The following is a 14,843-nucleotide window of genomic DNA, read 5'->3' as shown; positions in this document are numbered from 1 at the left end:
TCCACGCACTCCTTTGAGTGAAAACAATAAAGTGAATCTACGCAATGCTTACATGTTGGATGGGATATTTAATGTGCGGGGAAACTCAAAGGTTGAAGAACTAGGCATTTAGACAGTGGTAAGTGGTAATCTTACCTCTTTATACTCCATTACTCTTTCTCACGAGAGACATGCTAATGCAAACAAGTCAATCAGAATTTGTGTTTAGCAAGATAAAGCTTAGAGGATAGTTTAAAATCCATTTATTATTCTAAATCCATTTTTTTTCCATTAACATGTTATACATTAGTGTTTACTAACCATGATTCATGTAACAGTTTAGTTTGTTAACTTTTAAATTATTTAACAACCATAAGTTATTAATACATTTTTTAAGTATTACACAAATATCTTAAAACAGGCTTGGGTTCATTTTTGTAATTTTTAAATAGAAAACATTTTAGGCATCTCTTGAAGAAGAAATAAGCAGACATTTAAAGCTAGAAAACAAGTAATTCCAAATTTAGTTTTTACAAAAGTTTTCAGCTTTATTGACAAATTATGGCAAACATATTTGACAAATTGTGGTTTCCTATTTAGAGAAGCTTACACATGGAACTTTATGTGTGTTTTTTTTTCTTTTTTAACAAATACAGGTTAAAACACTGAACAAATTCAGTTAGCTACATACATACAGTAGCTGCTTGTTTTCAACCCCATTAAAACAGCATTTAAAATTAAATTTACAAACTTAATATCGAACATCTTCATCTAACTAACAGATATTGAAAGACAGGTTAAAACATCTTATCTACAACTTTATTATCAGCTAGTTCAAAAATCATATTACAGTCTTTTAGCAACCCTAAACAAAGTTTTTGCTAGTTATTGAGACTCAAAATCTGTTAACAGATTCATGCTCTTTCTTAAAAAAAAAAAAGGAAAGAAAAGAAAAAAAAAAGATTACACACAACAATGAAAAACAACTAAGAGAATATCATCCTACTGAAAGGTTTAGTCAAAGCTTGTCAATGTCTCTTTTAGTCCGTTTTGTAAAATAATACTAGTGTCAACTTCACGCCAACAGTATAGGGGAAATACAAGAAATATACGGGAGTAATCATGAGAAGTTATCCCTAGAATAGGAAAAAAAAAAGGACTATTACTTGTCTTGTTGCTGTTTATGTGGAGACCACAGGCTATGTATTGTCTTTGAGGTGAGGTCGCAGGTGAGAAGGACCTTCAATATCTACCATAGGGGTGCTCCCTGTATCCCCCTCTGGCTGACCTTGGCGGTGGTGCCTTCAGGCTGGCGCGGGTTGTGGCCCATTCTTCAGGTGCTAGGAACAAGAGAAAGACAATAACATGCACGTGGCTTCACAGTTATCAGAAATAGATATTTGAGACACAACAGCCAACCCCAGAAAAGAATATAAAAGATCTCAGCACTGACAGCTCAAGCTTTACTTTTCAACAAGGTAAGATTATCAAAAAAGGTATATATTTTGAAATGCAGCCACATGGAATTAAACTTGCAGGGCATTTTTCAAGAAGAGAAAGTTGAAGTTCTTGAATATCTCCACATTTATTATGTTAAGTTTCAGTGCCACACAATAATCCAGTGGATTATCAGTATAAACCATTCCATCATTAATCAGACTCCTAAAAGAAATCGGATACAGAAAACCAGTGGTTCCTAGGCCTTGATTAATTTCCAAATCACCTGGGAATCTTAAAACGAAACCAAATACAGCCAGAAATGACTCATGCCTATTCTCTGTCTCTCTGACCAAATGACTATAAAACTCTAAGTGTTGGGAGCTAAGGTGTAGTTATCTTCAAAGGCTTCCCTTTGTGATTCTTATGGAGTTCCAGGTTGACATCCATTGTGCAAAACTGTTCTAGACAAAGTTGGTCATAAATAAAGAGGATATGGAGTAAATTTTAAGTAGCAAAATCTGTAAAGAAAAGAAAATCTCCTATTAGTTTTTCAAAGTAAAGAAATTAGTAAATAAAGAGGTATTCGTACTCATTTACCTGTTAATTAGACTTTTGGTAACTTGAACGTTTTGGAACCTAGCCCAAAACATAAAAAAAAAAAAATAGCAACCAAGCTTTTGAGTACTGTGGAAAATAGCCTTTGTAAAGTTTATGACCCCAGAAGAGAAATGCATCCCTCCTTCAAAGGGTCAAGGACTTAATATTGGGTCTGTGGTAACTTATGTGGTTCCAGAAATCAGCTTATCAGAGTCTTGCAAACAGAATTCAGTTCTTGAGTAGAGAGAAAATTTCATGCATGGGGCTATGGTGAGAGGAAGTATGGACATAAGGAAATGGATTACTTGAAAGAGACACATTGGCTTGACCTGTGGTGGCGCAGTGGATAAAGCGTCGACCTGGAAATGCTGAGGTCGCCGGTTCAAAACCCTGGGCTTGCCTGGTCAAGGCACATATGGGAGTTGATGCTTCCAGCTCCTCCCCCCCTTCTCTCTCTCTGTCTCTCCTCTCTCTCTGCCTCTCCCTCTCCTCTCTAAAATAAATAAAAATAAATAAATAAAACTTTAAAAAAGAAAAAAAAAAGAAGTGATGAAAGAGACACATTGACATTGAGAGCTGATATAAAAGATGGTGGTAATGGCTATATCGCCTAGAAAATCACGCCCACTGAGGCCTACTGAGGTAGGGTATATGTCCCCAGAAATTTCAAGTATGCCTGAGAATATCTCTAGAAAAAACATATGAAAAATTTAACTTGTACTTACTATACTCTAAGTCCAATTGTGTCTATTTCCATGAAGTAGTCTAAGATCTCATTTTTTTTTAAAAAAAAAAACCATTGCAGACAATGAAATTTAGAGATAATAATTTTTTGTCCTTCTGAAAAAATGATAAAGGATGTAAGATGCCATCACTATCAGGATCATTGTCATAAGAGAAATGCTGGCTAGACTGTGCATGTGTATCAAGCAAATAAACAAGCTACTACTTAGAGAAGGTGAAAAGCAGCTGTCTGGCACGTTGAAATTACTGGAATGCTTTACAGAATTGTGGATGTGGAAATAGCAAATGGGGATATGAGACATAGAACTTAGGTGATGTGATCAAGTTCTTACCATTTCCAGACTTCCTAATTCAGATTTTAATGTACCATTTATATATGAAATAAGAAAGAAAGCAGTGGGAGGAAATGAAAGCATTCATAAAATAAGCTTTTCTTTCTTTATTCTTTACGAAAGATCTCCTACATGCCAGTCATTGTACATAGCCCCACATACGAGGGTAGTTTAAGGAGTCTAAGGAGATCACTGGAAAGAAACTAATATGAAATTTCATAGATTATAACACAGTTATAATTGATATCTGAAGAAAATGCTAGAAGAAGCCTAGAGAAGGGAGCTACTAACAGGCATCATTCAACTGAACTTGGGCTAAACTCTGGCATTTATTCATCTCAAAGAAACAATTTTATTTTATTTTTTTTACAGAGACAGAGAGTCAGAGAGAGGGATGGACAGGGACAGACAGACAGGAACGGAGAGAGATGAGAAGCATCAATCATCAGTTTTTTGTTGCGACACCTTAGTTGCTCATTGATTGCTTTCTCATATGTGCCTTGACCACGGGCCTTCAACAGACCGAGTGACCCCTTGCTCGAGCCAGAGACCTTGGGTCCAAGCTGGTGAGCTTTGCTCAAATCAGATGAGCCCGTGTTCAAGCTGGTGACCTTGAGGTCTCAAACTTGGGTCCTCTGCATCCCAGTCCGACGCTCTATCCACTGCACCACTGCCTGGTCAGACTCAAAGAAATAATTTTTTGAGCAAATATGTAGCATAACTAAGAATTCATATGCTGTTTAAAATTTTTTTTATACACATATGATATTTCAGACATGGGCATCACTTCTGTAATGAGTCTGATAGGGCTGCCGTAACCAACTACCACAGAAACGTGCTGTCTCCCAGTTTGGAGGCTGGAGTAGGAGCTCACGGTGTCGGCAGGGCTGGTTTCCTCTGAGGCTGCGAGGGAGGACCTGCGCCATCCTCTCTCCCAGCTTCTGGTGATTGCTGACCATCTTGGTCTCCTTGGCATTTAACATATTTAAGAGAACTTTCTTTAAAGACTTTCTTGTATTATTTTGTATCATCTGGTCTTGTTTCTAAGACAAAATTCTAAGCTCTATGAGAAAAGAGACCTTTTAAGGTGGTGTAAGATACATATAAATAAATAAATGATATTACTAACTATAAAGAAATTTTAAAATCAATCATGCAAAATAAGTAAAACAGGACTCTTATTCAGAAACAACTTATTAGCAATTATAGTGTTGTTATATTTGAAAGACATCTGTGTGTGTGTGTGTGTGTGTGTGTGTGTGTCTGTGTGTGTCAGAGAGAGAGCATTTAAATTACTCCATCTTTGGTTTTATAACTCACACTGATTTTTTTCCCCAGGTGAGTCAAGTTTTACAGAATGCCATAGAGCACATCTCCTTTGCATGCTAATAAGCATCATTGAGGAATATTTTACTTTGATAAAGAAGTGTAAATTACCGGGTAATTCTTCTGGTGCATTAAATGTTACTCTAGTGACTTAAAAAGCTTCTGCACTCAAGCACTGCTCTCAGCGGAATCAGCCCTATAAAGTGGTGTGCATTTCTCAAAGTGCTCTTACTCCTGCCATGGGACCAGATACTTTCAGGAGCTTTTAGACTGGGGGAAAAAATCTAGATAGTTTTTAAAGTGGCAGAGCTGTGTTCTTGGATTGTTCCAGAAATACTATAAATGTTGAAGTTAGTAAGGAAAAAACATGAAGCATAGAAACAAGGAGCCAATTTATAAGTGTTAGCATTAGTGAAGTACCTGGAAAGTAAACTTTCAGTGTTATCTTTCTGAAGTAGGTTTTAAAATCCACCTTGTGAGTAAATTAACCTTAAAGATCAGAAAGGATATAAAAATCATAGAGATTATGTCTGACCAGGCGGTGGCGCAGTGAATGGAGCGTCGGACTGAGATGGGGAGGACCCAGGTTTGAACCCCCGAGGTCGCCAGCTTGAGCGCGGGCTCATCTGGTTTGAGCAAAAGCTCACCAGCTTGGACCCAAGGTCGCTGGCTCGAGCAAGGGGTCACTCGGTCTGCTGAAGGCCCGCGGTCAAGGCACATATGAGAAAGCAATCAATGAACAACTAAGGTGTCGCAACGAAAAACTGATAATTGATGCTTCTCATCTCTCTCCGTTCCTATCTATTTGTCCCTATCTATCCCTCTCTCTGACTCTCTCTCTGTCTCTATTTATATATAAAAAAATCATAGAGATTACTGAGGGCACAGCCCTTCTGTTCACATTCCGCTAGGCCTACACAGCTAGTTGTTTATATTTCTGAGATCTGAAAAGAATCTCAAAAATATTTTTTTAAAACATCTACAACAGAAGAGGATGCCTTATACTATTTATTTTTGGTGCTCTATAAAGCAATATGTAAAGACCACTACTAAAGCAGGAAACCGAAGGTAATCTTTATTAACGCAGTCTGCTAGTGTTTTGGTTTGCCAGTCATTTAAAAGCATTACAACAAGGTAGATGAAAATTCACACTGACTCTAAGCGACCAGTTTGTTGGTCTTAATTAAGTTTCTATTTTTTTTAAAAGAATATTCTGTGTAAAGGCATCTTTCAAATGTATACTTACATGTTGTTTTATTTATCCCAAAGGAAATATGTTAAGTTATATATTTTATTGTTGGTGTTGTAACCCATATAATAACATTCATTTTATCTGCATAATTGTAAAATAGCTATGTTCTTAGAAAATAACTATTACCCTGTCCAAGATTGAAGTGCAATACTAGTCATTTTAGGTCTATTATTAGCAAACATTCACAGTTTTCCTGCAAAATAGGAGCTAACGTTGCCTTCCTTTTTAAGATGAGGAAACTGTAGCTCAGAATTTTTTATCTCTGTCTGACCATCTTTCTGTCATCCCTTACATCTAAAATAATTCCTGACTGCCATTCTTTTTCCTTTCCCTTTCTTTCCTAGAAGATAGGACTTAATTTAATTTTCTCCTCCTGGATTATATAAATAATGATGATTCTAACAACAAACAATTAATTAGCTAAATGAGTGAGACTGTATCTCTAATTTTGTTAACAAGAACACGGGCTGCATGAACTGAACTGGTTAAGGTGGAAATCTGGTGTTATTTCACCCAAAGTGCATCTGCTCTTTTCTGAGCATTTAAAAATATCAGTGGCTCAACCGTTTTCATCGACACAATTTGTATGGCTACTATTTGTAATTGTGAAGTTTATTATTTTAAGATGCAGATGGTAAAAGAGAAGGAGAAATATATAACCAACATCAGTTCCCACAGATGAATATAGCGAATTATGTTCCAAAGAAGAGCTAACTTGAGTTCACCATCAGTTAATGCTCTCAGGAAATACAGTCAGTTTACAGGAAACATTTACAGCCTTTATAACTATTTCAGTTTTCTTTTTTTTTTTCTCAGTATGTGAGGGTGCATGTGAAAGAGAGAGATAGAAAGGAAGAGAGCTGAGAAGCATCAATTCATAGTTGTGGTACTTTAGTTGTTCATTGATTGCTTCTCATATGTGCCTTCACCGGGGGGCTCCAGCCGAGAGAAGAACCCCGTTGCTCAAGTCAGTGACCTTGGGCTCAAGACAGAGACCATGGGGTCATGACAATGATCCCACGTATAAGCCTACGACCCCACGCTCATGCTGATGAGCCCACGCTCAAGCCTGCAACCTTGGGGTTTTGATCCTGGGACCTCAGCATCCCAGGTCGATGCTCTATCCACTGAGCAGGCTGTTTCAAATTTTACTTAGATATTTCCTGTTAGAAAAAAGTTAACACTTGATATAATCCACTTAGAGAATAACAAAGCACTGGACCTTTCTAAGCACTTTATTCTCAACTCTAGAATCCTATGAGGTACACTAGAGACAACTGGTAATTATTTATTGAATAAATTAATTATATTGGAATATTTTACATTTTTATTTTATACCGATTAAAGAAGCCCCAGGCTTCCCTCAGATGGTCCTTCACTTTAAATGGGTCCCAAGGGTTTTGCCCCAGGGCTGCATTTTAATTCTGGTTCTGCCTGTTTTTTTGTTGTAGGACACTTTATGCAAATCTCTTCATCTAAATATGTACTAATGACAGATTTCAATTGCCACAAAACATTATCTAACAGCCTGTGGGACATTTCCTCAGGTGTCTCAAAGTCAACTTTTTCCAAAATTAAACTCATATTTTTCTCTATACTACCTAACACTCTTCCCAAATTTCTCACTTGGCAAAAGATGTATGCCATTATCATATCTGACCAGAAAGCTAGCTGCCTAGATACCTTTGTGTCTTTCCATGATTTTATCCATGCAATAATATACATAGTTAATATTATATATAATATATATTATAGTTGTAATAGACATTAGAATTGCAAAAGATATAATCTACTATATATTAGTTAATATTATAATTAATTATGTTATATATGTTATATATATATTTATCTTCCCTACTGCATGCATATATATGTGTGTGTATGTATACATATTCCATACTCTTTTTCACCTTCTAGCCAGAGATACTTATCAATAACAATTGATTAGGCTTGTCAAATTATAGCATATTCAGGATCAAACTCAAATTTCTTAGCAAGGAATTCCATTCCAGGCCTAACTTGATTTGACCCCTGACTTCATTCTAGACAATTGCAGTTGATGACTTTGGTGATGACCTAAAGTATAAATATTCTTTGGTATTCATTGAAAAAAATTCCTGGGCCTAGAAATACAAGGGGTGTTGTTGGTAAAGTTAAGGTTTGAATATATATTTCTCAAAAAGAAAGTTACTTTCTATCTGCAAAGAAATAGAATCAGGGTCAATTAGGGGAAGGAACCAGGAGAACAAACCCATTTAAAAGTTTTTAACTGCAAGAGATTAGTAAAACTATATATACATAACACATTGATACATATAACAAGACAGCAAATCCCACAGGGAAGGGGGGAGGGAGTTAGGAGGAGGGGGGTAAAGGGCGTGTAAGGGGGACATGGGGGTTAGGCAGGAGGGAGTTACATTGATTGGGGCACTTGAAAAAAAAAATACAATTAAAAAACGAAAAGAGCCCTGGCCGGTTGGCTCAGCGGTAGAGCGTCGGCCTGGCATGCAGAAGTCCCAGGTTCGATTCCCAACCAGGGCACACAGGAGAGGCGCCCATCTGCTTCTCCTCCCCTCCCCCTCTCCTTCCTCTCTGTCTCTCTCTTCCCCTCCCGCAGCCAAGGCTCCATTGGAGCAAAGATGGCCCGGGCGCTAGGGATGGCTCCTTGACCTCTGCCCCAGGCGCTAGAGTGGCTCTGGTTGTGGCAGAGCGACGCCCCGGAGGGGCAGAGCATCGCCCCCTGGTGGGCAGAACGTCGCCCCCCCTGGTGGGCGTGCCGGGTGGATCCCTGTCGGGCACATGCAGGAGTCTGTCTGACTACCTCTCCGTTTCCAGCTTCAGAAAATAAAAAAAAAACAAAAACAAAAAAAAACCGAAAAGAGTCAAAAAAAAAAAAAAAGACCCAAACTTTCGATATGCAATAAAGTTTGGCAAATGAATGATTTCACTTTACTTAATGAGAAAAAAAAATTATATTTTCCTTAACAATTATTAAATGTTTATGGATTAGCTTTATTTTATTTGCTTATTGATAGGCCTAAACTAAAAGTTGTTCCCAGCAGCTACCAATTTCAGTTAAAATAATGAAAATCACTGACTCTTTAACAAAATCACAATAGCCTAGCCCCATGCCAGTTTCAGTCAGGTTGTAAAAATAACTAACTAGATATATAAATCATAATAATTTCTGTAAGTTCTAACCTCAGGCTGAAAGGAAACTTCCATCCCTGAGGGCACAAAGGAACCATTATGAGACCACGTCTGCCAGACCAATGGACAAGCCTAGCCAGATGCCACCCACCTGTGCCAACCATTCTCCCATATGAACTCTCTCCTACTGTTGCTCAGGGAGGTTGTTGTCCTTAAGACACGAACTCCCACAGCTCAAACAAGCCTCAAATAAATATTTTTTGATCAATTTGATCCCTGCCCTGGCCGGTTGGCTCAGTGGTAGAGCGTCAGCCTGGCGTGCAGGAGTCCCGGGTTCGATTCCTGGCCAGGGCACACAGGAGAAGCATCCAACTGCTTCTCCACCCTTCCCCCTCTCATTCCTCTCTGTTTCTCTCTTCCCCTGCTGCAGCCAAGGCTCCATTGGAGTAAAAGTTGGCCCGGGCACTGAGGATGGCTCCATGGCCTCTGCCCCAGGCGCTAGAGTGGCTCTGGTCGCAATGGAGCGGCACCCCAGATGGGCAGAGCATTGCCCCCCTGGTGGGCATGCGGGTGGATCTCGGTTGGGCACATGTGGGAGTCTGTCTGACTGCCTCCCCATTTCCAACTTCAGAAAAAAAAATACAAAAAGAAATACAAAATTTTGATCCCTGTCACTTCTTTCCAACCCTACTTAACACTTACTTTGATTCATCTTAAGAAAGAAAATGATTTCTGGTAGGGATCTTTTTTTTATTTTATTTTTATTTTTTATTCATTTTAGAAAGGAGAGAGAGAGAGAGAGAGAGAAGGGGGGAGGAGCAGGAAGCATCAACTCCCATTTGTGCCCTGACCAGGCAAGCCCAGGGTTTCGAACCGGCGACCTCAGCATTTCCAGGTCGACGCTTTATCCACTGCGCCACCACAGGTCAGGCCGGTAGGGATCTTTCAAACCAGAAATGAGCTGAGTCTTCAGGGCTTTCGAAGAAAAGCTTCTTTTGTTTTTGGAGAATTTGCCTAAACACCAAAATTCTTTTCAAAAGCAGCCATGTCCTTTCAGTCTTGGAAGAAGATTTTAGGTGAAATTTCTAAGTGGCTTTTGAAAGTAGACAGTTCTATTTGGCTACCTGAACCATAAACCAAATAAATAACCACTAACTCCAAAGTCTAAACTTTATATAAACAAAAAATATAAATGTTTAAAATGTGGAACATACTGAATATATGAATGGTTAAATTCAGGAAGACAATTGATAACTACATGAATAATCTATGATGAGAAAAATATAGAAAGTTTTGAGGGTAAAATTCTGAAACACACCCATGAACTACTTCTCTATTAATTTTTATTTGGTTCAATGTAATGTGAGTATGTGGCCATTGCTGAGTTTTTAACCTTGGAATGAAGTCTAGTTTCCTTTTCCAGTTTTGGTATGACAATCTCAGGGCCATCTTTTCTTTTTCTTTTTCTCTTTTTCTTTCTTTCTTTTCCTTCCTTCCTTCCTTCCTTCCTTCCTTCCTTCCTTCCTTCCTTCCTTCCTTCCTTCCTTCCTTCCTTCCTTCCTTCCTCCCTCCCTCGCTTCCCCTCCCTCCCTTCCTTCTTTCCTTCCTTCCTTCCTTCCTTCCTTCCTTCCTTCCTTCCTTCCTCTCTCTGTCTCTCTTTCTTTCATATATTTAAAAAAATTTTTTTTTTGCATTTTTCTGAAGTGAGAAACAGGGAGGCAGAGAGACAGACTCCCTCATGTGCCCTACTGGGATCCACCTGGCATGCCCACCAGAAGGTGATGCTCTGCCCATCTGGGCTGTTGCTCTCTTGTGGCTGGAGCCATTCTAGTGTTTGAGGTGGAGGCCATGGAGCCGTCCTCAGTGCCTGGGCCAACTTTGCTCCAATGGAACCTTAGCTGCAGGAGGGGAAGAGAGAGATAGAAAGGAGAGGGGAAGGGTAGAGAAGCAGATGGACACTTCTCCTGTGTGCCCTGGTTGGGAATCAAACCTGGGACTTTCTCACACCGGGCTGACACTCTATCACTGAGCCAACCAGCCAGGGCCCCTCCCTCCCTCCCTCCCTCCCTCCCTCCCTCCCTCCTTCCTTTCTCTCTCTCTCTTTCTTTCTTTCTCTCTTTCAAGATATTATTTATTGATTTTATAGAGAGGAGAGAGAGAAGAGGTGGGGAGCGGGAAGTATCAACTTGTATCAGTTTCTTTTGCCTCTCATATGTGCCTTGACCCGGCCTGGGGTTTTGAACCAGTGACCTCAGAGTTCCAGGTTGACACCCTATCCACTACACCACAACAGGTCAGGCACGTTCATATTTCTTAACCCATCTCCATCCTTCTCCTTACCCTTGTTTAATACCACCAAGTTTACTTCATGTTTATACCTAATTTCCAGCTCATAGTATGATTTCAAAATTCTATTTTCAGTATTAAATTGAGGTTGTTTGAATAACTGCTGTTTCTGATTGTGAGCTCCAGGATGGTTAAAAGTAATGACCGTCAAACTTGAGGCTTCAAGAATAACATTCCAAGTAGTTTAGCTTTCAATGGGTGATGGCTGTAAGCTTCTATGATTCCAGGTGAGGCTACCATGATTTGAACAATTAACAGTCACTATAAGTCACATATGTTGTGATTAGTAGAAAACTCCTTCCGTGTTTCTAAATTGTTTCCTTGGTTTTAGTTCTTACTGCTATATATTATCTCATAGCTATCAAATAATACAGGCCCAATGGTTCTCAAATTTTTAAAATAAATATGTATTTACCTTCTTACTTTGGAATTAAGAGATCTTCTATGTAAAAAGGAGATAAAGATGCCAGGTAGAGAAAGGATTATCCAAAATGGAAGGTACAAAAAATCCCCCAAAACAGTGAGTAATAACTGGATATAATTTAGAAGCTCGTCTGACTTGAATTTTTAAAATACTTTCATTATTACTAAATAAAATCCAGAATCAATCAAAAGCCTGTAGAATTCAGTCATTGACTTTTTTTTTGAAATGTACATAAGGACTTTATGAAAAATAAAGGAAGAAAGAATAAGAATGGTAACATAAAATAATATTTCTCTTCTCAAAGAATTCCAATAACGTCTTTAATTCAGTGGAGAAGGCAGGCTTGGTGACACAGTTTCACAGATGAAGAGACTGAATTTGGAGGCCTTACTCCCCCCAAATTTCTCACTTCTATATTTGAGAACAGATAGGAGCCCAGCGTATTCTCAGAGCAACACTAAGTTACAGGAATTAGAAAAGATACCAGGCTTTCAGCTCAGCACAATGTCAAACTGACTGTCTGAGCGGCTCTAACGCTCCGGGATTCTGCGCCAGCGTGCCTGTCTGCCAATAATGATGTAGGGGTTTCCCAGGATGGTGCTCTCATCTCGCCACCTGTGTCACAATAAATCTGGCGAGTCTTTGTCCCTGGATACTGTGATGTGACTTGTAAACCTTGGCATTTCTTGGAGCCATCGGATCTAAGGTGGGTCCCTCTGAGCACAGCTGGTAGTTTATGCTAATGAATAACTCAGGATGGGGGCAGGACCTGCCTGAAAGACCAGCCCGGGGAGGGGAGGAGGCTGGAGACGGGGATGATTCAGTCAATCATGTCTACATCGTGAAACCATGGAAACTTTCTAAACACTGACATTTAAATGAGTTTCCCTGGTTGGCAATACTTTGTTGTTACCCATAGGGTGCCAGGCGGGCAATGCAGCTCTGAAGATTTCAAAAGCTTCCTGTTTTAGACTTTCCAGACCTGGCCTTTTATGTCTCTCTCTTGGCCTGGGTCTGCTTGCTTTCCTTCGGCTGTATTAAAACTGTGATTTTAAGTTTTAGCACTTTTCTTAGTTATGTGAGTCGTTCTGGCAAATTACTATCAAACCTGACAGGGTAGTTAGAACGGCCAAATGGGTAGCCAGCTGGATAGAAATAAGGGTGGCCTAGGGTCTCTCACACTGGTGACTGGTTGTGACCCAAGGGCTCAGAGCTTGGCCCTTTGCTATGAAACACCCCTTCACTCAGTCTCTTTTGTTTGCTCTCCTCAATCTTCTCAGCGGCCTGAATCTGAGCCCTTGTCCCGGGACTGGACCCACCTCTGACAAAACTTCCAAATGCCGAGAGCCTTTTGTGGTGTCTGCCTAGTGCCTGTTCCTATACTCTGCCGAGTCTGAGAGACCTTCTGAGAGCTTCCTGCACAGTTGCTGGGCACCGCAGAGACTGACCTATAAGGCCTAGGCTTTGTTTTTGTTTTTCCTGGCATATCTTGTTACCAACTGAGCTGAAGGTTGGCCAAGGTACCTGTATGGTTAAACCAATTGTTCTAATACAAAAAGACACTGGTTATGAATCATTAATAATTAGAATAACATTTTCAAATGGCATGGTTTTATCAGTTACTATGGAGTCATTCAATAACTTAGGATGTATTTTATAAATGAAGTATAGTACATTTATTTCAGAACAATGTATCTTTTTTTTTTTTTTTTAATCCATGACCTTTTTCAATAAACACAAAATCTTCCCAAGCTCTAGAAATGATGTCTAGATCTCCTAGGGCGGCATGTCTCCTGGACATGCATTTTCATAGCTAGTGTATTTCCACGTGGGTAAGAAAATGTTTTTCTAGCCTTAGATTTGTATTCTGTACTTTGTGTTTTTAAAAACAGTTTCTTTTTTAACATTCTAAATATCAATCTATACCATATTGAATATACTTTTTGTATATTATTTGTTTGCCCCAAGATTCTGACAATAGATCTCTCAACTCTCCCTTCCCCCTCAGTTAAAATGATTGTACAATTAACTCAGCAGGGGAAAAAAAGTGATAAAAAGAAGCTTTCCTATGGCTAGTTTTACTCTCTCAACAAGACAGTTGTTAGATGCATGGGGACTATAATTTTTTGTGGACTCTCTATCTGTTGGGTACATTTTAGACAAGGAAGTCAGGTCTGAAATTTAACTGTTCAACACACAATTGTTCAAAAAGGGACACATTTTATTTCTATTATCTAAATGCAGAGTTGTTCTGAACAAGAATTTAAAATGTCAGGTTCTATGACACAGTGTTTACTTATAAAGTTCCTAATTTTCTAAAAGTGGGTTGCATAAAACTTATTATGTGTTACCTCCCAGAATGCAAATGCTGGGTGTGGTTTTGACCATTCCTATCACATTCACATTTTCATCATGCTCCCATGCATGTATCTATACAAAACTTAATCTCCACCTCAGGACCTTGCAGTAGGACCACCAGGAATCTTTAAGACTGACACCCAGTTCGCATCCTCAAAGATCCGCGGTGGTAACTGGACACCGGCATTTTTTCAGTACTCACCATGTGATTCTAAAATGTGTAATTAAGGTAAAAAGAATCTCTGATCTAAAATATTGAAAAGTAGCTTCTAGTTTTGCTTAAAATTGTTGAATCTCTGAGTGCATAATTCAAAGCACAATTAAAACTATAAGTACAGTTAACAAAATTAGCAATGCAAACAATGGCGTTGGTGTATTGTTCTTTTTTTTTTTTTCTCACCTAGGTGACATAATCTGCATTTATTATCAAGACAAGATTGATTGGCTATCCACTTTATGGTAACCTCTGAAATAGTAAAAAAACAGAAACTTAAATTTTTTAAGTTAATTTTACAACTGAATTTTAAAATACAGTGTCATTAGTCTTTCAATTATAAAGTTCAAAAATCTATATTAAAATAAAATTGAATAAGTCATAGTATTATTCTCAATATTTTATTATGTAATAACTTCAATATTTATAAAGCCTAAGAAAAATAGCTTGTATACAGTATTTTTTAAAACAGCTGACAGAATCTTGACCATACTAAGAGAACTCATCTTCATTTGTAAAATCAATTTCCTCCAATTTCTCCTTCTATTTACTGTTAAAAATAGACAGTCTTTGTTCTGGAATCACATGGCTGACATGATGACCAGTTAGCTTCATTTTCTTTTGCTGTTTTGCAGATTAATCCATGTCAGGCTTATTTTCAAAATGGGAGAATAATCATTC

At 38.6% G+C, this 14,843-nt stretch overlaps 1 protein-coding gene across 2 annotated transcripts in view; it reads right to left on the bottom strand.

Annotated features, from left to right (window-relative positions):
- Nucleotides 1-486: 486 nt before the first annotated feature.
- Nucleotides 487-14,843, bottom strand: part of KHDRBS2 (KH RNA binding domain containing, signal transduction associated 2) — a 567,387-nt gene continuing 553,030 nt past the window's right edge. For both annotated transcript variants that reach the window (XM_066361370.1, XM_066361371.1), the window contains one exon: nt 487-1,319. In XM_066361370.1, coding sequence (XP_066217467.1) covers nt 1,222-1,319 — 98 coding nt within the window. In that variant the 3' untranslated portion in view covers nt 487-1,221. The remainder of the gene's footprint in view (nt 1,320-14,843) is intronic.

Source organism: Saccopteryx leptura, chromosome 1, assembly GCF_036850995.1.
Source record: "Saccopteryx leptura isolate mSacLep1 chromosome 1, mSacLep1_pri_phased_curated, whole genome shotgun sequence".
NCBI classification, from domain to species: Eukaryota; Metazoa; Chordata; class Mammalia; order Chiroptera; family Emballonuridae; genus Saccopteryx; species Saccopteryx leptura.
This window is presented reverse-complemented; position numbering and strand designations above follow the sequence as displayed.